Below are 22,209 nucleotides of genomic sequence, written 5' to 3' on the forward strand. Positions count from 1 at the left end.
AACGGAACAGCCAGGACATGAACCAGCACCCACAAGGGATGCCGGTGCCACAGGCACAGTCAGCACCAGTCGCCCCCGAATTACCCCCGAGAGAAGCCTGGCAGCTCCAGGCAGCAGCTACCAATTCCAACGTCAGGAAGTTTCTATGTTAACAGACGCCCTCCTTACCTCTTCTTTCTCCAGCTTTGCATGTTTGCGCTCAGCAGCTACATTTTTTTTCTTATTAAAATTAAACTGTGCATCCTCTTCAGCTTTTTGCAACTTTCTTTTCTTTTCCTCATATTCCCCGATCAGCTCCCCTGAAGTGCTGATTTCCTCAAAAAAATGAGTTCGTTCTTTGGGTTTTTTCATTGAAATTGACTCTACAGTTCCCTTTTAAAAACAATAAAGCACATCAAAATACAAAAATGTAGAGATGTATTTTCAAAACTACGAACCAAATAAACTAAACTACAGCCACTTACCTGAAAAACAAGACAATTTTGTGCCTTGACCACAATGCCAATCTTTTCCAACTCCGCCAAGTAAGCAGAGCGACTCACGGGACTATCATTGAAACGGAACTCTGAACATCCCCCTAAAACAAAAGGACGCAGAATGTTAAAAGGAACCAACTGTCAGCTGTCCCTCAGTAACTACTGTGGAGGCAGCAGGAACCGGGCAGTGGGCAGCTGGCTGCTTTGGGGGCAGCGGGAGCCAGGCAGTGGGTGGCTGGCTGCTGTGGGGGCAGTTGGCAGCTGGCTGCTGTGGGGGCAGTGGGGGCAGCAGGAGCCAGGCAGTGGGCAGCTGGCTGCTGTGGGGGCAGCGGGAGCCGGGCAACGGGCATAGAGATTTTTATACAAGGCAAAAATAGGTGGGCAATGAAACTCAGATGGAGATTTTTGAGGTTTAATCCAAAGACAGTGGGAAAACTAGTCAATACATGCAGTGATAAAATGTAAAATATTTATAAATTATACATTAAGATACAAGTATATTTCTAAAATGATCTATGTTTGAACTTGGCACAGTTAATAAGACACTATACATTACAAACATTTTAATGGATCAGAAAGAAAACAGTAAAAACAGAGCACAAAGCAACTTTTCACATATCTTCCAAAAATTCTAGCATAGGGTAAACAAAATATATATAAACAACTTTCAATCTTACTCAGGAAACAGAACATTCAGGACTAAACCATGTAATACAAATTCAGACACTTCACGCAAGTTGCTTTTCAGCGTTAGGCTGTCCCCAGCCGCAGCGCACCGGGGCTCGCTCAGAAGGCAGAGCGCCCGGCTGTCCCGGGGAAGCCTACCTGATCCCAACGCAGCGCCCCGAGCACAAGCGCCGGCAGCAGCGGGATCTAAAGGATGGATCCAACAGGTTCTTACTACTTTCCCATGAGATTTGCTATCCAAGATAAAAGAAAAGAGCTAGTGGAATAATAAGCTGTACTCTTCAAAAAGAGAACAGACAGCCTGACTTGGACTGAAAATCAAACTCAGAGAAAAACAAAAGCTGCTCCAAATACCTCGAATAATCCTCGCAAACGTCTTCTCTTCCCCACCTGCCTCCACATACACAATTTTCACACTGGCTGAAGAAGAAACGGGCCTTCCGATATGCGCTCCGTGAATAAGTTCCTGAATATTCTTCACTCTTAAATTAGCCGTCTTCTCTCCCATTACAAAACTGAGTGCATCCATCACATTAGACTTTCCTGGCAAACGGAAGAGATCAGAGTCACTCATCCCTCATGCCAACGGCTTTCCCAGAGCCCACTCAGGCCAGCAACACACAAAACACAGCAATGCCCGTGTCCAGACAGCCCACCCCAAGGGAGGGCCTGAGCATTTCCGGGTTGGTGACTCCTGCTTGCAGTAAGGCCAACATCACGCAAAATGTGTGTGTCTGCAGTTTTAGTGGATGAAAATAAACATATACTTATAAAAGAATGGTTCACCAAGACCAGCATTGTGATGTGTGGGTAGAGCCACTACCTGTGGCAGTGGCATCTGACAAGGACGGTAACTCGAGTCCCGGCTGCTCCACTTCCAATCCAGCTCCCTGCTTACAGCCTAGGAAAGCAGTGGAGGACGGCCGAGGTCCTTGGATCCCTGCACCCACATGGGAGACCCGGAAGAAGCTACTGTTCCCTGGTTTGGATTGGCTCAGCTCTGGCCACTGTGGTCATGAGGGGTAAACTGGGATATGGAAAACCCATCTCTCCACCTTTTTTTTTTTTTAAAGATTTATTTATTGTTACTGGAAAGGCAGATATGCAGAGAGGAGGGGAGACACAGAGAAAGATTTTCCGTCTGTTGATTCACTCCCCAAGCGGTGGCAACAGCTGGAGCTGATCCAATCCGAAGCCAGGTACCAGGAGCTTCCTCCGGGTCTCCCACATAGCTGCAGGGTCCCAAAGCTTTGGACCGTCCTCGACTGCTTTCCCAGGCCACAAGCAGGGAGTTGGATGGGAAGCTGGGCTGCCGGGATTAGAACCTGTGCCCATATGGGATCCTGGTGCCTTCAAGGCGAGGACTCTAGCCGCTAAGCTACCACACCGGGCCCCATCTCTCCATCTTACAAAGAAACTATACAGACATCGCAGCTTTTCAGAATAGTTACAAGTTTTGGAATATGTTTTTACTTTTTAAATTCTAACTTTTCATACTGCATAAAGCTTTTGTAATAACAAGATTATTTCTTTTAGAAATTCATTGTGGACATCCAAAATTTTAAAATGAGTTGCTTTTTGTTTAGAACAGTAGACCAAGCAAAGTACAAAATTAGAAAAATGTAAGGGAAAATATCACCTGAAAATCATGCTGTTCAGATGGGATTAAATAACAAACTTTGTATGTCTTTTCCTACCCAGAAAACGAAAAAGTTCCTCCTTGCAAGAGTAAATAAAAATGAGTCTCAGCCAGCAGTAGTCTAGCGCATGGATTTAGTTTTAGGGGTGAGAAGGAAGGTTGAGCATTCCGCTGAAAAGCCACTGCAATAATCCCAGTAGAAACGGGGAGTCTGACGTGCAGTGCGAAGACAGGGAGGAGTGACCAAGGGAGCAGAATGGAGTGACTGCCGACGTCCTGGCTGACACGTGAGCAAGGGCGAAGGCAGCCCCCTCGGGTGCCAGGCAGGCTGGTGGCGGCGGCCTAGGCCAGAGGTCTAGAAAAAGGCTAACTAGGACCTGGAAGGAACAATGTGGGGGAGAAGGGTGTCAGAAGGGCCTTTGGGGGGGGTGACAGTAAAAAACAGGGATTTTATTCCACGTCCCAGGGGAAGCCTATGGAGAGCTTTAAACCAGCATAGTAGATATTTAGCACTTAGTCTGTCTGAAAAACACTTGAGAGACAGATAAGAGCCGGGCAGACACACAGGGTAGGTTATGGTAAGAGCTGATGCCAGGGTTCCAACAGTTCCAGTGTCACAGCACTGAGCATCAGACAAACATGGCTGGGTGAGCAAATAGGGTACAGACCAGAAAGGGTGGGCATCTGACACAGGGAAGCCACCACTGACACCCCACGCCCCCGCCAGTGCCCGCTCTGCCTTCTGATCCAGCTTCCTGCTAACAGGCAGCCTTGGAGGTGGCACCAGGCGGCTCAGGTGTTGGTCACCCAGAGGCGAGTCCAGGCTCCTGGCTTTGGCCTGGTCCACTCCTGGCTATCTGTCTGCATTTGGGGTATGAATCTACAGATGGGCAATTTGTATCTCCTACCTTCTGAATGAAATGAAAATAAATCCAAATTTAAATAAAAAGAATCAAAAATTACAGGTTTTGGTCTGAAGAAAAAAAAAAAAGAGTAACCTGTGTGGTGGGGGCTGGGCTCCTGAGCCCTGGGACAGGGAAATGAGGGGTTCGGGTCGCTTGGCCCAGATCCTGGGGCCCCTAAAAGGTAGGCGTTGGTTTTGGGAACCCGGGGGGTGGGTCTCCAGTGGGCTTAGGTCTCCTGGCGCGGGGTCGGAGGCCCACCTTCTAGGTGGGTGTTGGGTCCATGAGCCCCAGGGATGGGGGATCCGGTGGGGCTTGGGACCTGGCTTGGGTACTTGGACGCGCCTACAAGAACATGTCCTACTTAATGAAAAAGGTGGAGCAGTGGACACAGGCCCTGCTGTAGAACATGGCAGCTCATTTGGTGCTGCAGCAGGCCAGCACTGGACAACTAGTCCAAACGACGACAGCAGAAAGACCTCAATGAATGCAGCCACTGGGCACTGGAGGGTGACACCATCCTCGGATTAGCACAATCGCAGCATTCCAGAACTATCCAAACTACCTGGACAGAACCGTCGGAATAGCACACATTCAGACTGGTTTATATGTGGCAGTTCCTCATCCCTGGGTGCTGGGACGTGTGGGAAGTTGGGAGTGGTCACCTCCTTTGTCTCTCCCCTTCTCCCAGGAACAAGAATAGCAAATTTGGAAGCAAAGAATTCACCCAATTTTCCCTAAACCTCGATCCTTCCCACCCTGATCATAATCATTATTTAAAAACAAAATTTATATTTAAAAAAACCCAACAGAGTAACTGGCAGCCCTAACTGAGTTGGTGAAGACTAAAAAGGACCAGCTTGTTGTTCAGTAAAGGCAGAGGAGGAAATCAGCGACTTCAGGTTCTACATGTCTGCTGCAAACAGCAACCCACAGCTGGAGAGCGGAGGATTCTAAAGTCAGCGGTACAAGCACGGCAGTGGCAGCTGTGGGAACGGGTGACAGCCCTCAAGGACAGAAGACCAGGAGGCCAGCAAGTGGGGTAAGAGTTGTGGAAGAGGCCAATCACCAGGGCCTGGCCAGCGAAGCCAGACACAGGTTGGTGTTGGGAGCTGGAGAGACCCTCCCTGCACCTCAGCCTCCAGCCCAGCGCCCCAGCTCCAGGTCGGTTCCTGCACCTCAGCCTCCAGTCCCAGCACCCCAGCTCCAGGTCGGTCCCTGCGGGCCCCTCCCCAGCCTCTCCCTCCTGTTCAGCCGTCCTGGGGCTTACTCCCCTTGCTGAAATGTTCTGTAAAGCGCTGTCTGTCCCTCCACGGTAATGAGCATGTCATGCATGTATGTTCCCTATGCCTTAACACAAGTCTTATTCTGCTTCCTCAGCACTCCATATAATACATGCATACATATGAAACACTAAATACACTAGGACGGAAAACATTCGCACTGAACATCTTCCTCCACGCACAACTACACAAACCAAAACATGGGAAGGTGCTCAGTTTTGGTTGGGAAATAGGAAATTATTGCTGTTTTTCAAAATTTTACTTTCACTTATGTACAGAGACAGAAAGAGAGACTGATATATCATCCATCTGGTCCACCCCCAAATGGTTGCCGACAGCCAGGCTGGGCCAGGACGAAGCCAGGAGCCAGGCGCTTCCCGGGTCTCCCCTGTGGATCCAGGGGCCCACACACTGGGCCGTCCTCTGCTACCTTGCCAAGCTCACTAGCAGGGAGCTGGACAGGAAGTGGAGCAACTGGGACTGGAACCCGTATGGGATGCTGGAGCTGCAGCAACCACAAAAGGCAATTACAGAAATCTGCCCGTGGAGCAGGCTGCCCGCTGCGATGGCCACCGCGGATCCTGACTCGGCCGCCCGGCTCCTGGGCCGTGCTAACCCACGAGGGGCAGGGATGGCTGGAGCCCCTGGGTCTGCCACCCACACGGGCACAGGCTCCCTGCTCCCTGGCTGCGGCCCAGGCCCCGCCGTGGACCGGGCCTCCAGCTCCTCCACCTCCGCCTGCTTTTTAAATTAAAACAAAGAAATTAAAAAGGACCAACTGAATTAAAGTATAAAAGGAAATATCAGCGTAATATCTGTCTAGAAGACCAAACGAAACAGATGTCAAGTAGAAACGCGGTGTTCCTCGGGCACACAGCCGGGGAAGCCCAGGAAGCGTGTGCGGTGCGTGTGCGGTGTGCGTGCAGTGTGTGTGCGGTGCGTGTGTAGTGTGCGTGTCCACGCGTGGCCCCACGGGCACCCAGGGCACCCAGGGCGACTCGGAGGGCGCCTGGACCAGAACCTTAACACGGCAAACGAGTATGAACTTGAGCAGGGAGCGTGGGCAGCAGGGAGCGAGCGGGCGGACACGGGGGTCACCCGCCCCTCGCAGTGTGGCCGCGGGCTCCCCGCACCCCGGGAGGAGCGCCCCAGGAGGCGGCAGGGGCGAGGTGGACGGGCCGGGCCGGGGGACAGGAACCGAAATGGAGGGGGGCCCAGGGCGCTGAGGTGGGGTGCAGGGTGGGCAGCCAAGGGCCCAAGTGGGGGGCCCAGGGCGCTGAGGTGGGGTGAGGGGCAAGGAGGTGGGGTGCAGGACAGGGGTTGGGGGACAGGAACCGAAGAGGGGGACCCGGGGGCTGAGGTGGGGGTGGGGAAGGCGGACGGGTGAGGAGGTGGGGAGCAGGGCGGGGGCTGGGGGACGGGTCCCGGGCTGAGGTGGGGCGGGTGAGGAGAGGGGCGCCGGCTGGGGGTTCGGAGCGGCGCTCGGGCCTGGGGTCGCTGGGGGGCCAGCCGCCGCCGCCTCACGCCCCCTCACGCCCCCTCTCGCGAAATGGCGGCCTGCGCCCGGGCGTTCCCGACTCGCTGCCCGGTTACCAGAGCCGTTGGGGCCGATGACGCAGGTGAACCTCTTGAAGGGGCCGATGAGCTGGCGGCCCCGCCACGACTTGAAGTTCTCCACGAGCAGCAGCTCCAGGTGGCCCATGGCCGCGCCCTCGAGGCCTTCGCGCCGACGCCTCGCGCGCCACCGCGGGAAAAGAGCGGGAAGCGCCGCCAAGTATCGCGAGACGCCTGCAGGCCGCGACCCGCCAGCGCCGTCACTTAGCAACCGAGTTGTTGACGTTTCCGAGGGAACGTCCCGGAACGGTCGGCCGAGGCGGGACGGCGGACGGAGACCCTCGGGGCGGACTCGTTCCCGCGGGCGCGCTTTTCTGAGGCTGCTTTCCTGGAGCCGAGTCCTCCTCTTCTCTTCCGTCGGGGTTCCAGAGCCATGGACGTGGTGCTGCCCGAGGACCTGGCTCAGGAGGCCCGCCTGGCCCAGCGGCGGCAAGCCGAGCTGTGCAGACAGCGGCGGATCTTCAACGCCAGAAACAGGCTTATCGGGGTGAGGCTGTGGGACGTGGGACGGGGGTCAGCGCCAGGGTGAGGGGGAGAGCCCTGGACATCTGGAGGAGCAGGGAGGGGGCGGCCAAGCTGACCCGGGGAAGCGCGGCTCTCTCGGAGCCTAAGGCTCAGCACTGCTGGGGGCTCCTTCCTGCTTTGTGGCAAGCCTTGTGGGGGGAGAGGTGGTGAGGAGAAGTGGGGAGAGGCCTGGGGGGTCCTTGGTATTGCAGGGCTCTTGGTCCCAAGGTCGGGGGAGGTATTTAAGGGGTCCCCCGAAAATGCAATGGAATCTGTGTTGTCTGTGGAGGGCGGGAAAAGGATCAGGGAAGGCTTCCTGGAGGAGGCAATGCCTGAAGCAAAAAGAGACAGGAAGGCCAGGAGAGGAGGCTGGGAGGTCTGCTGCGGGATTATCCTCCCAGATGCCCCAGCACAGCCCTGAGAGGGCCCAGGGCCAATGCTGTGTGTCAAGTCCCGCGGTGTCTGGCTCTGATCCCTGCACTCTGATTTCTGTTGCCAGGGGGACCCGGAAGCCTGGGACATTCAGGTGCACGACCAGAAGGTGAGAGAAGCCACCGAGAAGGCTCGGCATGAAATGCTGGGTGAGTGCCCGGGCACGTGGGCACCCGGACTCTAGACCCCACACCCCCACCTCCGTGCCGGTGCCCTGTCCAGCCTCGGCCCACTCTGTCCTGCTCCAAGTCTCCCTGTCAGCTGTACTCTGCTTCCTTGCTGTCGGCGAGGTATCCTAAGGATGAATGTGTGCTGCTCCTTTTGGGCTTGAAAAGCTCTGTAGAAAAGGCCGTAAACACACAGGCCACACGTGCGTGCCAGCGCTCACGCCCTGAGCTGGCTGGGGCCGACTGGTACTGCTGCAGGCCTCACGTCAGACTTTGGTATTCCCCTAGTATACCCAACAACTACATCAAGTGTTCAAAGTTCAGGTTTTTCTTCTTCTTAATTGGAAAGGCAGATATACAGAAAGGAGAAGAGACAGAGAGGAAGATCTTCTGTCCGATGGTTCACTCCCCCAGTGGCCGCAACGGTTGGAGCTGAGTCAATTGAAAGCCAGGCGTGAGGAGCTTCTTCCAGGTCTCCCACATGGGTGCAGGGTCCCAAGGCTTTGGGCCGTCCTCCACTGCTTTCCCAGGCCACAGGCAGGGAGCTGGAAGGGAAGTGGGGCCACCGGGACTAGAACCGGCGCCCATATGGGATCCCAGTCATGTTCAAGGCGAGGACTTTAACTGCTATGCTATTGCACCAGGCTCTCAAAGTTCAGTTTTTTAAAGCCATGAAAAAAAATTTTTTTTGAAAGGTAGATTTATAAAGAGAAGGAAAGATAGAAAAGATCTTTCATCTGCTGTTGAATCCCTGGATTGCCTCAATGGCTAGAGCCGACAGCTAGGAGCCTGTCTCCCGTGTTGGTGCAGGGGCCCAAGCACTGGGGCCACCTTCTCTGCTTCCCCAGGTGCGTTGGCAGGAAGCTGGATTGGAAGTGGAGCAGGCGGGACACAAACCAGTGCCCAGATGGGATGCTAGCTTTGCCCGCTATGCCACATCACCCAAGATTTTGCACATAAGGAAAAGGAGACACACAGTAGGCTGTCGGTTTTTAAATGTTTTCAAATTTGCTTAGAAAAAGGAGATACGAAGGCATGTTAACAAATTCATGTGCAATGAAAATTTAAAAAAAGTTTATTTTGGTGCAGAAAGTTTGGACCTGTGTATAGCCTTGTCATTATCCTCGTTGCATGAAGTTCCTTCAAGACCTTTCGTAGACCTGAATCCCGGATGGTGATGTCGGGCGGTGAGGCCGGGCGGTGATGTCGGGCGGTGAGGCCGGGTGGTGAGGCCGGGCGGTGAGGCCGGGCGGTGATGTCGGGCGGTGAGGCCGGGCGGTGAGGTTGGCTGGGCCGGCGGTGATGTCCGGGTGGTGAGGCAGTGCGGTGAGTGGGTGGTAGGCCGGGCGGTGAGGCCGGGCGGTGAGGCCGGGCGGTGAGATCGGATGGTGAGGCCGGGGAGTGCGTGAGGAGTGTCTTCCATCCTGTCCACATGTTTACATTTTAACTCTTGGTTGTCTGGTAAGCCAGGCTTACAAAGGCAGTGTGTCCAGTGGTCCCCACAAGGCCTGGGGGGCATGAGCTGCATCCGTGCCCTGGGGGAGTGCCGTGGTGGGTGTGGCTGAAGACCCCCACACCGCCCACTCCCCTTAGCTCTCTTAGCTCTCTGATGTCAGGGATCATTCTCACACATTCTGTAGCCGTGACAATGGAAATCCGCTTTTTCTGTTCTAAGTCGTGATATAGCAGGTAGCCCATTAAACAGGTGCTTTTATGCTGTATTTTTTTTTTTTCACTCGACATATTCTGGAACAACTCAGGAGCCTCACACAGGGTGTCCATCGGGATTGTTGGGTGGCGTTTCTGGCATGAGTTACCCACGGTGTGTCTCCCCCGGCGCCCCTGCTCACGGCTGGCCTAGGTCCCCCCGTTTTAACATGGCGAGTCTTGCCGTGATGCTGTGTGCTGTTTCCCATGGCGTGTGGGACAAACACACTGAGAGTTAGGAGGTGTTTGTGATTTTGTGGGGTGCTGCCAGGTTACACCCCAGAAGCAGGGAGCGTGAGGTCTCATCTCTCCGTGTCCTCTCCGATGTGTGCTGTGCTTAGCATGTTACGTCTTTTCTCCCCCGACGTGCTGGCTGCCCCCCATCCTTCGGGGCTGAGCGTCCATCGGGAGTCTATTGATTGGCCTCTTCCTACCGTGTGCCCATTTTCTGGGATGGATTGTTTGGGTTTTGGGCGTATATTTTTGTGTAGGGGGCAGGCAGTTGGGGCAGTAAGCTCAACCACCCCATCTCATAGCGCCAGTTCCAGTCCCGGCTGTTCTGTTTGCAGCCCAGCTCCTGCTGAAGCACTGGGAGATGGCCCAAGCCCAAGAGAGACCTGGAGGAGCTCCTGGCTCCTGCTCGTGGCCTCTGCCAGCCCCGGCCACTGGGTCATCTGGGGTGTAAGCCAATGGACGGGGTCTCTTTCTCTCTTTCTCTGTCACTTAGTATTTCAAATAAATAAAATATGTATTTTACTTAAGAAATATATACATCTTTTAAGAAATGCATGCGTCTCTTGCCAGCAGGCCTGATTCAGATACCCACATCCTGCTAACAAAGCTCCAGAGACACAGCAGGCGATAACACCCCCCCAGGGTCCCTGTCATCTGTGTGGGACACGGGGGCTCCTGGCTTCCGCCGGGCCCAGCCCTGGGGTCCCTGTCAGCTGTGTGAGACACGGGGGCTCCTGGCTTCCGCCTGGCCCAGCCCTGGGGTCCCTGTCAGCTGTGTGAGACACGGGGGCTCCTGCCTTCCACCTGGCCCAGCCCTGGGGTCCCTGTCATCTGTGTGAGACACGGGGGCTCCTGCCTTCCGCCGGGCCCAGCCCTGGGGTCCCTGTCATCTGTGTGAGACACGGGGGCTCCTGCCTTCCACCTGGCCCAGCCCTGGGGTCCCTGTCATCTGTGTGAGACACGGGGGCTCCTGGCTTCCGCCTGGCCCAGCCCTGGGGTCCCTGTCATCTGTGTGGGACACGGGGGCTCCTGGCTTCCGCCTGGCCCAGCCCTGGTTGCTGCAGGCATTGAAAACCTGAAGATGGAACCTTTCTTCCCATCTCCCTGCTTTTCCTACAAAAACGCTATTTAACATCAACAAGATCTGAAGTGGAGTCCGTTGTAGGAACTCGTGTTACATGGCAGGGATCCTTTCCTAATAGTTACTTTTTTTTGAGATTTGCATTTAATACTCATGAAAAAATACGTTTTTAATGTTTATCCTTTTGAGAGAGATCTTCCATCTGTTGGTTCACTTCCTGAATACCTGCATAGCCGGGCGTGGGCCGGACCAAAGCCAGGAGCCTAGAATTCGATCCAGGTCTCCCCAGCATGAGTGGCAGGGGCCCATTCAGCTGAGCTGTCACCACCTGGGCTGTGCGTTTGCAGGAAGCTGGTGCCGGGGCCACAGCTGCGAACCCAGTTACTGTGGAATGCAGGCGTCTTCATAGGTAGACCAGATGCCCTCCTGACAGAGCCCCTAGAAAAGTCCTGCGAGACCCACACTTTCCCTGAATCATAATCTCACGAGTGCGCCATGATCCTACAGCTGCCGAGATGAAACAAAACGACAAAACCCTGTGCATGTTGGAGAACCGGGAGAGGAGAGACAGGAAGACGCTCTGCAGGGCCATCAGTGACTTCCAGCAGAGCTGCCAGCGGCCCGAAACTCGCCGTGAGTTCGACCTGTCCGACCCGCTGGCCCTGCAGAAGGCGCTCCCGGCCCGGGTGTCGGACAGCGACCTCCGCAACACCATCTCGGGGATGCAGAAGTTCCTGGGCGAGGACTTGAACTTCCCCGTGAGGAAGAAGTTCCAAGAGGAGCAGAACAGGGAGTGGTCCTTGCAGCAGCAAAGGGAATGGGAGGACGTGCGAGCTGACCAGAAGGCCGCAGGTGAGGGACTGGACAGCGGCACCTCTGCCCTCGTGGAGCCCGTCACGGGTGGCCAGTCCCCAAGGGGTTATGATAATAACAGCCGAGCTGCGGGGGCTGCGGGGACCTGCCCTCCTGGGCCACACTCCCTGTCTGGCTGTTCCTCAGTGGTCACCATGGTCAGTGCCCTCCTCCCAGACGGGCAGGTGCCCCCTTCTGTCCTCCCTCTCCCCTGTTCCCCTCCCCCAGTGCCCTCCGTGTTGCCCGCAGGTCACCTTTAGTCTTCCTTGACCTCTCAAGAGCTTGTGACACGGTGGACCAGCTCCTCCTGGGTGTACATGGACACCACACTCATATGGTCCCGGTGCTGCCCAGCCTCATTTGCAGGCTCCTTCTGCCCCAGGGCGTGGCTGCTTGGCACACGGGCGCTCCCTGCGCATCCTCCTTCAGGCCAAGCTCAGCCCCCGGGTCGGCCATTTGTTCGTTGGCTCCCCTGCAGCCTGTGGCCTTCCCCGGAGAAGGCTCAAATAACCCAACCCTGCTGTTGGCCATGTTAATACCATGTTCAGGTCAGAGCTAGTCTGGTAGCACATGCCCTGCCAGCCCCAGCTGGCATCCTGGGCTCCTGCCACCGTCCCGCTGCTACGGGATTGTCGCTGCCTTCTGGTAGACTAGAGACAAAGGCAGCACCTGTCCCGGACCACAGCAAGCATCACCAATCCGCAGCGGTGATGGCAAGCACCCGGGAAGGAATCCGGCTCACTCGCTCGGCCCCTCACTCCGGGCAGGTCCTCATATTGCTGCTCTGGTCCTCCTGAGGATGCGGTTGGGGCAGACGGGCGCACGGCCATGGCCCTTGCACAGCCTTGGGTCTGAGGGTGGTGCCTCTTCCTGCAGAGGATCTGTACACACAGACAAGGCTGCAGTTTGATGAGACAGCCAAGCACCTGCAGGAGCTGCAGAGGACCACCGACCGGGCGGTGTGCACGGCAGTGGAGGAGTTCAACAGGAACCAGGTGCGGGATGGTGGGAGGGGTGGATGAGCACGGGCCATGTCTGCGCCAGCGCCGGCCTGTCTCATCCCCACCCCAGGACGGGGCAGTGCTGGGGCAGGGCTTGGCCAGCTGTCCATTTCCGTAATGTCCTAGGGGAGCGGCTACAGTGTGCGCAGCCCCTCTGCCTGCCCCCCCTCACATGGGTGCTGTGGACAGCCCCTTCCCGAGGGCTCTGCACTGGGGTACGGTGCCCCTTGGTTGTCGGGGGCTCTCTCCCCGGCTGGATTGAGATGTTGTTGTAACTGTCCTTGAAAGATAACTCCTGGCACCTCAGTCCAGTTCAGGGAGCGTGAGAGGTGGTGCGTTGCTGTCCTCCTCAGCAAAAGGTGCCCCTCCCATCCAAGGGGCATTGCCAGCGGCTGGCACTGCCCCTCCCATCCAAGGGGCATTGCCAGCGGCTGGCACAGTCTGCCTGGGTGAGTGCAGAGCAGGTCCTTCCGACTGGCCTGGATGAGTCCCTCCCGGTTGCAGTCTTTACTGTCTGTGACATGGTGGCCGCAGGGAGAGACCCCTGGGTCAGCCACACCAGGCCTGCAGAGCCCGGCAGCTTCAAGCGGAGTTGGTGTTCCCCTCTGTGTCTCGGGGGGGCGGGGATGCAGGCCCTGTTCCCTTCCTCTTGTTCGTGCTGAGCCCAGGCCCCGAGAGCAGGGCCGGGGGCGACCTGACCACCCGCCTGGCGCCCACCCGGCCCCCACTCTGCCTGGGCAGCCAGCAGGAGCCCTGGGCATGCTGGGCGGGCCTCGGGTGCAGCCCCACTCTACGCTCAGTCACCAGTGATCACTGCCAGGCTTATTCTGAGGACTCGGTGAGTGATAGCTGTTGGTGTGCTTTTTTTGGAGATTTATTTATTTAACAGGGTTGTAGAGAGAGGAGGACAGAGACTGTAGCAGCCAAGGCTGGGGCAGCTAAAGCCCTGAGCAAGCAGCTTCATCTGGCTCTCCATCTGGGCCAGGCCCTAGGCACTTGGGCCATCCGCTGCAGCTTTGCCCAGGCTGTTAGCAGGGAGCTGGATTGAAACTGGAGCAGCCGGGAGACACGAAGCAGTGCCCGTGTGGGGTGCCAGAGGCATAAGCCCTTAACCCATTACACTGTAACAGTGGCCCCAGCATTCTTTTCTTAAAAATTTGAACGGCTTGGTAAGCTAATCTTCCAGCTGCCGAGTTGGCGTCCCATATGGGTGTCAGTTTGTATCCTGGCCACTCCACTTCTGACCCAGCTCTCTGCTTTTTGAGAAAGCAGCGAGGGATTGCCCAAGTTCTTGGGACCCTTTACCCACATGGGAGACCTGGAGGAGGTTCCTGGCTCCCAGCTGCAGATCAGTTCAGCTCTGGCCGTTGTCATTTGGGGAGTGAACCAGTGGATGGAAGACCTTTTCTGTCCATCTCTCCTGTCTCTGTACAATGAAAATAAATCTTTAAAAATGTTATTTGAGTAGCAGAGAGAGAGCACACATATTCCATGACTCCCTCAGATCGGCCTCCCCGTGTGACCCCTGTGGTGGGCTGGCACCCCGCCGGCTGCTCTGTCCACCTGTTGCCCCAGACCGGTGTCCCGTGAGCCGGAACTGGGTGGTCACTGCCACAGCTCACACCCCACTCCTATGGAGGGTTAGTTTTTTTTTTTTAATTTAAATTTTTTTTTTTTTTTCTAGTATTTGAGAACCTTCCACCTCCCTAAACACACACCATCAGGGCAGGACCAGGCCAAAACCAGGAGCCTAGGTCTCCCACATGGGTGGCAGGAATTTGAAGACTTGAGCCGCGACTTGTCGCCCGGGGTGTATGTGAGCAGGAAACCAGACTGGAGCAGCACACTCACGCGCTGGGCCTTGAACCCGGGCACCTGGCATAGGATGCAGGTGTCCCTCACTGCTGTTAGCCCCCTGCCCAGGCCTGTCCCCCAGCACTCCAGGGAGTTGAGCCGTGACTTCTCCATGAGTTCGGCTGGCCTGGAGACTGTGGGCAAAGCCGTCAGGCCACTGAGGACCACGCGTCCCCTCCATTTCTAAGCCCGGGTGTCATGACTCACTCTGGTGTGTCCTTCATGGCTCATGGAAGCCCAGGCTGTGTGGGGGACATGCAGCCCTCCTGCCCTTGTGGGTCAGGGGCAAGGCCAGTGGTGGTGACCTAAGCCAGGGTGGCAGCACATCAGTGTGAAGGCTTGGGGAATCTGCAGGTGCTCAACCAGGCGAGACCCTGGGAGCGCCACACATGCCTGCCCTAAGTCTGACCCTTCTCCAAGCAGTCCCTTGATTTCCGTCCCCACCCCTCAGTACCTGCAGCCGACCCTCTGGGCCTGGGAACTCCCCTCTGCCCTGAGGTCATTGACAATACTGCCCCTAATATGTCACCCCCACCCCAGGCCCTGGAGTCAGCGGAAAGAAAAAGGCAAGAGAAGCAACAAGAGCAAGAGGCCAACCTGGCCGAGATCGCCCACCTGCTGCGCGGGGATCTGCTGAGCGAGAACCCGCAGCAGGCCGCCAGCTCCTTCGGGCCCCACCGCGTGGTCCCTGACCGCTGGAAGGGCATGAGCCGGGAACAGCTGGAAGAGATACGCCTGACCCAGCAGCAGCAAGTCCAGGAGAAGCTGGTGCCTGCCCTCCCTCGGGTGCCTGCTGCCCTCGGGCACCTGATGCCCTCTGCCCCCACAGGGGCTTTCTGCCCTGCTGAGACAAAATCCCAACGCAGCCTTCCACTTGCAGGAGAGGTGGCAAGACTGGGGTTGGGGTCCATAGCCAGACCTGAAGAAGGGGTCGGGCCTGAGATGCCCTATAGGGGCAGAGGCCACTGGGGAAGGGGGCAGCGAGCCAGGCAGACCCCAGAGGCGCTTTCAGGGCTGGAGACAGGACACTGCCCTGCTCAGGGAGTGGGGCAGCTGGGCAGGCTCTGGTCTTGGGATGGGGGTGGGAGTGGAGAGCTGGGCTGGGCCAGAGATGGCCAGGCCATGGTGGCCAGCACCCCAGCCCAAGCTGGCAGGAACAGGGTGGGTGGGTCAGCGGTGGCAATGCCAGAACCGGGGTGTGAGGAAAAGGAGGGCGGGCAGGTCAGAGCCGCACCGAGGAGGTGGGGGTTCTCAGGCCGTGGAGAGGGGCTGCTGAGGGACATCTCCCCGCGCAGAGGCTCCGGGAGGAAGAGCGCCAGCGTGATCTGGACTGGGACCGGCGCAGGGTCCAGGGTGCCCGCGCCACGCTGTTGTCGGAGCGGCAGCAGCAGCGGCAGCAACGACACCTGCGCAGGGCCCTGGACAGTAGTAACCGCAGCCTGGCCCAGGAGCAACATTCCCAGTGAGCATGATGTGGGGGAGGGAGAGACAGACCTCCCGGGGGCGGCCCCCAGCCCGCACAGGACCCTGGGGGAGTCCAGGAGGCTTCCTGGAAGAGGCTTCAAGGCTGAGACCCCAAAGGAAGATGGTGCTGGGAGCCCACCACAGGAAGGGTCCCCCTAGTCATGGTGGGGTCCACACAGACATTCGAGCAGCTTGGGGTGCGAGTCACAGGAAAACGCCAAAGGCAGGTGAACTTGTGACTTTAAACTACATCTGTTTAACAGATTTGCTTATCATGCTGTCTAAAAAAATAATGACAGAAAAAGTGACGTCTGTTATCCGCTGGTCACTCCCCAAGTGGCCAGAGCCGACCAGGTCCAAAGCCAGGAACCCGGAGCTCCGTCCCGTTGTCCCATGTGGGTGTAAGGGCCCCAGCACTGTGCTTCCCCAGGCGCATTAGCAAGGAGCTGGGCTGGAAGCTGGGACTCAGGCACCCATAGGGGATGCTGGTATCTCAGCTTAACACACCACACCTCAACCCCATCCCCAAGCTCTTGTCTTAAGCTGCAGAAGGACCCACAGCGTCTTTTGCCAGGCAGATGTTGGCCACAGACGCACCAGTTTCTGTCACTTATGTCGGGCCCTGAAAGGGGCAGGGGGAGCAGGTGGGGTGAAGCCAGCAGGACCTCAGAAGCAGCACCGTGGATTCAGTGCTGAGTCTGCCTTAGCTTTGGGATGGGCCTCGATCCATCTAAAACCCCCTAGAGGGGTGGGTGGGCAGCCGAGTGGTGGCCTGCCATTATGGGTGGACATCTGTGTTTCCATATTGGAACACCTGGATTTCCTTCTCAGCTCTGACTCCACCCCAAGTCCTTCCCGTAATGCAGACCTAGGAGCCAGCAGTCAGGGCCCAAGCCAGTGGCTTCCTGCCATCCGTGCGGGAGACTCAGATCCAGCTCCTGGCTGTCTCCCAGCTTTGGCCCGGCCATTGTGGGCATCTGGGGAGTGAACTGGTGGGTGGGGGGGGTCCCAGCTGCAAAATCTCAAAATGACTAAAGCTGCAGGTTGATTGGGAAGTGACCCGGCCCTCTGGGAAAACTCTACTGAGCTGAATGCCTGCTGATGGTAAAAAGCAGATTTATAGGCAGGGAGGAGACAGGGGAGAGAGAAATACTCCCGTTTATTCCTGCTGGGCCTGGCCAGAATCAGGTGCCTGGAGCTCCATCCAGGCTTCCCACATGGGTACCTGGGGTCCGAGGAGTTGGCCTATTTTCTGGGCTCTTCCAGGTGTGTTAGCAGGAAGCTGGAGCAGGAAGTGGAGCAGCTGGGACTCGAACCAGCACTGACACACAGGTCACAGTGTGGGCCCCCTATTTTTTTTTTTTTTGAGTGAGTTAGCTTTAAAATGCAGTCTATATCTTGGAGATAATCCTGATGAAAACTTTGTGGCTTTTCTTTAAAAAATGAAATAATTAGGAAGTACACAGATGTACTGATTTTTTTTTTTTTTGCTTTTGTTTTTTAGGAGAAAGCAGATGAATGAAGTCTATACAAACCAACCGACGGAAGACTACTTCACACAGTTTAACACAAGGAGCCGATAGTGGCAGATTGCTTCACACATAGCAACCTTACGCTGTGTGTCTTTATAAAAAACATGCAACCTCTGGCCTGGACGGGCACCCTCACAGCTGTCATCCATGCCCACAGGCACTGCTGGGGCTGCCCCTGGGTGTCAGGCAGCTGAGCTGAACTGGGGTCCGTGGGGTCCTGGAGGGTGTAGCCATGGCCCCGCTGAGGACCATTCCAGAAGGTGCTGCAGCTGGGGGCCACCCTCGGGACCAAGGCCCCAGGTGCGGCAGGCGGGCAGAGCTTTGCTGCGGATGTTCCAGGCAGCTACGCCACCCCCGACACTGCCCAGGTGAGTGCCCAGCAGGCCAAGTGACACACAAGATCGTGCTGTTTCTGCTCACTCACTCAGGAGTGATGGAGTGGGGTCTGGACCCCGCAGCGTGAACCTTGGCCACTGCACCCTCCTGCTCAGCAGCCCATGCCTCCTGTGCACCTGCGGCTCTGTGCTTCCGTCACACCCCTTGTGAGAGCCTGAGCAGGGCCGTGGGCCTGGCCCCTGCCCCCGTGGCCACTGGGGCTCCTACCTCCTGGCCCAGGCTGCTACTGCGTCTCCCACCCTGTTGCGTCCCGGTCCCTGCCCCCTTTCTGGGTCCTGACCCAGCTTGAACCTGGGCCTCGGCCTGGGGCAGCCCTTGGCACTGAGAGCACCTACACTGCTGCCCAGGCCAGGATAGTCACCACCTGGCCCCCGGGCCAAGCAGTGTTTCTCTGGACTCTGTGCCCTGACCCCCGGCTGTAGGCACAGCAGACTGCGCCCGTCTACCTGGGCAAGGGGCGCCCCCCTGCCCAGCTGCTAGGCTGGAGGGAGCCCCAGGGTACCCTGGCAGCACCCAGGGCCTTGCAGCTCAAGCCACCGTCCAGCCCTTGGGTCCTGAGCAGCCGCAGTCCTTGGGGATGGACACTGACTAGGTACTGCCTGTGGGCAGGGCCACGTTTCCCTGGTAACCTCACTAAGCACAGCACACCTGGAGGCATCGCAGGCCAGAGGCCCAGGAGGGCAGCAGGGGCAGGGCTGGCTCCTCCTGAGGGGTGCCTGGACCGTGTGTCTCCCTGTGGAATGGGAGGTAGTGTGGGCTCCTGGGGTGAGCAGCAGGCACGCTCCCTGTGCCTTGCTGTCCCACAGTCCCGTGGAGAGCTACAGACCCTGGCGGAAGAATGCGAGGAGGGCTTGTACAGGCAGACCGCAGGAACAGACGCTTAGCATTCCACAGGCCTGCAGTCATGGGCTCAGTGTCCACTCCCTGCCCGCTGAAGGACTCCACGACTTGAGGGAGCCGCGCCCTCTGCTGGCGCCCATCAGCACTACAGGACTCCCATCCCAGGCTGCAGGAACACCTGCCACACCTGGCCAGATGTGACCAGCTCCTGCCAAGGAAAAGTGGGTGCAAGCAGCTCTGTGGCCAGCCCCATTGGGAGGCAGAGCCAGGGACCGGGGCATGGCCTGGCTCGCCGCCATCGCCCGAGGCTTGACACAGTGACAGCACTCGGAAGGGATTCTGCTTCCCTTACTCCAGTTTAGGTCCCACTGAAGTTGTATCAAAATTTTCAAAGATGGGCCTGGCATAATGGCTGAGTTGCTAAAATCCTTGCTTTGCATGCTCTCAGATTCCATATGGGTGCCGATTTGTGTCCTGGCTGCTCCACTTCCCACCCAGCTCTCTGCTGGTGGCCTGGGAAAGCAGTCGAGGGCAGTCCAAAGCTGTGGGACCCTGAACCCGCGTGGGAGACCCGGATGAGCTCCAGACACCCTGCCTCCACCTGGCCCAGCCCTGGCCATTGTGGCGTTTGGGAATGAGCCAGTCAGTAGGAGCTCGGTGTGCCTGTCTCTATCTAGAAAGTCACTTGCATTTACATTAGTAGCTCCTTTCACACAGGTTCGTGTCCTGGCTGCTCCACTTCCCATCCAGCTCCCTGCTGGTGGCCTGGGAAAGCAGTCAAGGACGGGATTGGCTCAGCTCTGGCCGTTGCAGCTACTCGGGGAGTGAACCAGCAAATGGGAGATCTTTGTCTCTCCTCTCTGTGTATATCTGTCTGTCCAATAAAAATAAACCTTTAAATCAAACAAGCAAAGACTTAAGAAACAAATGGCCGATTCGGCCAGCCAGCTGGCTGAACAGACCTGGCTGTGAGACAAGAAAAGTGCCAGGATTTGTTGCAGCCCTGCAATGGGGGCTGTCTGCCGAGGCTCAGAGCCTTCTTTTGGGGATAAGATGGAATTGTTCACAGCCACACCCACTTCAGCAACAGAACCGTTCAGGGCAGCCAGCACAATGGCCAACAGCAGGTGGCGCTTCAGCCTCTCCCGCTCTGTGCCTCTGGTCTACCGCGGCAGGACGGCTGCTGGCTTCGGGGTGTGGGGTGCGGGACAGTCTGTGCAGACAGGAGCGGCCCCATGCTCCATGACTGAGCATCAGCCCTGAGCCAGATGGAGGCTGGGAGAACATGGAGCAGCCCTCCCTAGTCCCCCAGATACATCCTGCAAAGGGGGCGTCTTATCAACCACGTGGAATGTGTCTCCCTCGGGTTCAGAGTTGAGCCAAAGCCGCCGGAAGCCAGGAGCCGGGCCCAGAGCCGCATGGTCTGTTTGCCTCCCACCTCCATATGATCTGCTATAGCCCTGTCCCGTAGGCTCATAGCCCTCTTGCTTGCTACTCTTAAGATGTCTCCCTCTGCCCAGACTGGGAAAAGTGGCTTAAAAGTGATTTACTTTTGTTTGAAAGACAGAATTAGGGAGAGAGAGATGATTCACTCCCCAAATGGCCTCGATGGTTAGAGCTGGCCCAGTATGAAACCAGGAGCTCCATCCAAGTCTCCAGTGCAGGGCCCTAAGCACCCATCTTCCATTACTCTCCCAGGCCATTAGCAGGAAGCTAAAGCAGAAGCGAAGCAGCTGGGACTCCCAGGAGGAGTGGGAACCCACAGGCCTAGACGCAGCCGTGGGTGATGGAGTTGCCTGAACTCCAGGGGGAGGGCTGTCTCTTTCCTTCGGACCATTCTACAAGGCTTTGCTGTCAGCACACTGCCAGGAGGTCCGACACTGTTGATTTGGGATTTGTAGGCAGTTCCTGTGGAGGGACCTGGAACCAGCCTGCCATGCAGGGCTTACCTCGCTACCAGCCAGCTTGATATCCCCGCCTTCCCAGGGTGCACCTACCTTATGGGAACCGAGGCGCATGCTCAGACCCCGACCCCTGTATGAGAGGCCTGGGAAGTACTCTTTACCACGGACCACGGGCAGCGCTCTGACGTGTGGGGTGGTCTGCACCAGGATGGCTCTCCTAGGCCTGCGTGCGTCTCCCTCCCTCCCTGTTTCCACTCCTGCAGTGTGCATGTGGGGGCCTCTGGTGGCGATTATCTCTCTGGATGGGAAGAGAGCCAGGCCCACACTGCTACGATTTACAACAATGGGGTCCAGACCTTCCAAAGGCAGTGGAAGACACACCCACAGCCAGGCGTTCCTGTCCCTCAGGCTGTGCTGTGTGCGACTCACTTTCCCTGGAGGTCGCTTTGCTGGGCTCCCAAAACAGCATGATGACGGGAGGTCCCATGGGACATTCCTTGTCGGTCTGGGGCCTGCAGGGGCCAGGCCGTCACCACTGCATCTCTCGCCCAAGGTTACTCAGTGTCCTTGGGCAGGCCAGTGGCCGGAAATGGCCTCTTCATCCAACAGCTGGCCCTGTCTCCTCCTTTCCCAAGTCAGATGCGGGCCCAGTGATTCTTAGTATATGGAGGTCACTGCACCCCGATCCTGGCCCCATCTTGCCTGGGGAAGGTCTTGTGGCTCTGAGGGTAAGGCATGGGCAAGGCGGGCACTGGCCTTGCGGTACGCATGTCCAGAATGACCTGCTTGTGGCACTTGGAGCTCTGCCCAGGAGTCCAGCGTGATGCTGACATAGTGAATGCCATCTTCGGAACCTGCACCACAGGGTCAGCCTTGCGGCCGAGCAGGTTCAACCGCTGCTCTGCATGCCAGAATCTCATTGTGCTGGTTCCCATCCTTGCTGCCCTGCTGCTGACCCAGCTCCCTGCTGATGGACGCAGGAAGGCAGTGGCAGATGGTCCAAGGGCTAGGGCTCCTGCCGTCCGTGTGGGAGACGTGGATGGAGCTCGCCCGGCTGGTGCAGCCATGTGGAGAGTGGACAAGTGGATGGAAGATCTCTCTCCTGTTCCTCTCTCTGTCATTGCCTTTCAAATAAATGAGAACTTTCAGATCTTAGAATAACAAAGTGGAAACTTCCCCGGAGACCGTAGTACCGAGTCATACCCCACATGAGGGCAGCTGAGGCGTGGGCAGTTGTAGACTTCCTCAGGGTCTCGGGGCCAGCTAAAGGTGTGGCTTTCCTCCACGGTTGCCACAGCTGGAGCCTGGAACTCCATCTGGGTCTCCTGCTTGGGTGGCAGGGAGCCAGTGCATCCTCCACTAGCCTTCCCAGGAGCTGGACTGGAAGCAGAGCAGCCAGGACTTGAACCAGTGCCCTTGTGTAGGATGCTGGTGCTGCCAACAGCGGTTGAATCATTGCACCTCAGAACTGGCCCGTGGCAGCTTCTCAGTGTGTCAAACACAGGCTCCACTCAGGGTGCCCTCTCCAAGTGCCTACCTGCCAGTCCCACGGGATGTCTAATCGTGACTGTTTTCCTGTCTCTGCTGTATGCCTGTCCCTCCCGCCTGCCTCTTCTGCCCCTGTTTCAGCCAGTGTCCTT

The 22,209-nt window shown here is 57.1% G+C and overlaps 2 protein-coding genes across 3 annotated transcripts in view; one reads left to right on the forward strand and one right to left on the reverse strand.

Moving 5' to 3' along the window:
* SMC1B (structural maintenance of chromosomes 1B) overlaps positions 1-6,689 on the reverse strand; it is a 44,980-nt gene extending 38,291 nt beyond the window's left edge. For both annotated transcript variants that reach the window (XM_040991556.1, XM_040991555.1), the window contains exons 1-4: positions 6,581-6,689; positions 1,518-1,706; positions 465-577; positions 169-372 (exon numbers count right to left, since the gene is read on the reverse strand). In XM_040991556.1, coding sequence (XP_040847490.1) covers positions 169-372; positions 465-577; positions 1,518-1,706; positions 6,581-6,689 — 615 coding nt within the window. The remainder of the gene's footprint in view (positions 1-168; positions 373-464; positions 578-1,517; positions 1,707-6,580) is intronic.
* Positions 6,690-6,968: 279 nt separating this feature from the next.
* Positions 6,969-17,480, forward strand: RIBC2 (RIB43A domain with coiled-coils 2). The gene is made up of 7 exons (XM_040991560.1): positions 6,969-7,088; positions 7,605-7,686; positions 11,234-11,578; positions 12,455-12,573; positions 14,974-15,201; positions 15,729-15,895; positions 17,402-17,480. Exons 1-7 carry the CDS (start codon positions 6,975-6,977, stop codon positions 17,478-17,480), a joined length of 1,134 nt encoding a protein of 377 aa, XP_040847494.1. The 5' UTR covers positions 6,969-6,974.
* The last annotated feature ends 4,729 nt before the right edge of the window (positions 17,481-22,209 follow it).

The sequence above is a fragment of the Ochotona curzoniae genome, unplaced genomic scaffold (genome assembly GCF_017591425.1).
Source record: "Ochotona curzoniae isolate NIBS_2020 unplaced genomic scaffold, NIBS_Ocur_1.0 contig_1014, whole genome shotgun sequence".
NCBI lineage: Eukaryota > Metazoa > Chordata > Mammalia > Lagomorpha > Ochotonidae > Ochotona > Ochotona curzoniae.

Bases quoted from the DNA above. Each gene is read 5' to 3' on its own strand.
- RIBC2 (XM_040991560.1), top strand. From the start codon at position 6,975: ATGGACGTGGTGCTGCCCGAGGACCTGGCTCAGGAGGCCCGCCTGGCC. The intron at 11,579-12,454 runs GTGAGGGACTGG...CTCTTCCTGCAG, and splicing joins AGCTGACCAGAAGGCCGCAG to AGGATCTGTACACACAGACA. The intron at 15,896-17,401 runs GTGAGCATGATG...TTTGTTTTTTAG, and splicing joins GCCCAGGAGCAACATTCCCA to GAGAAAGCAGATGAATGAAG.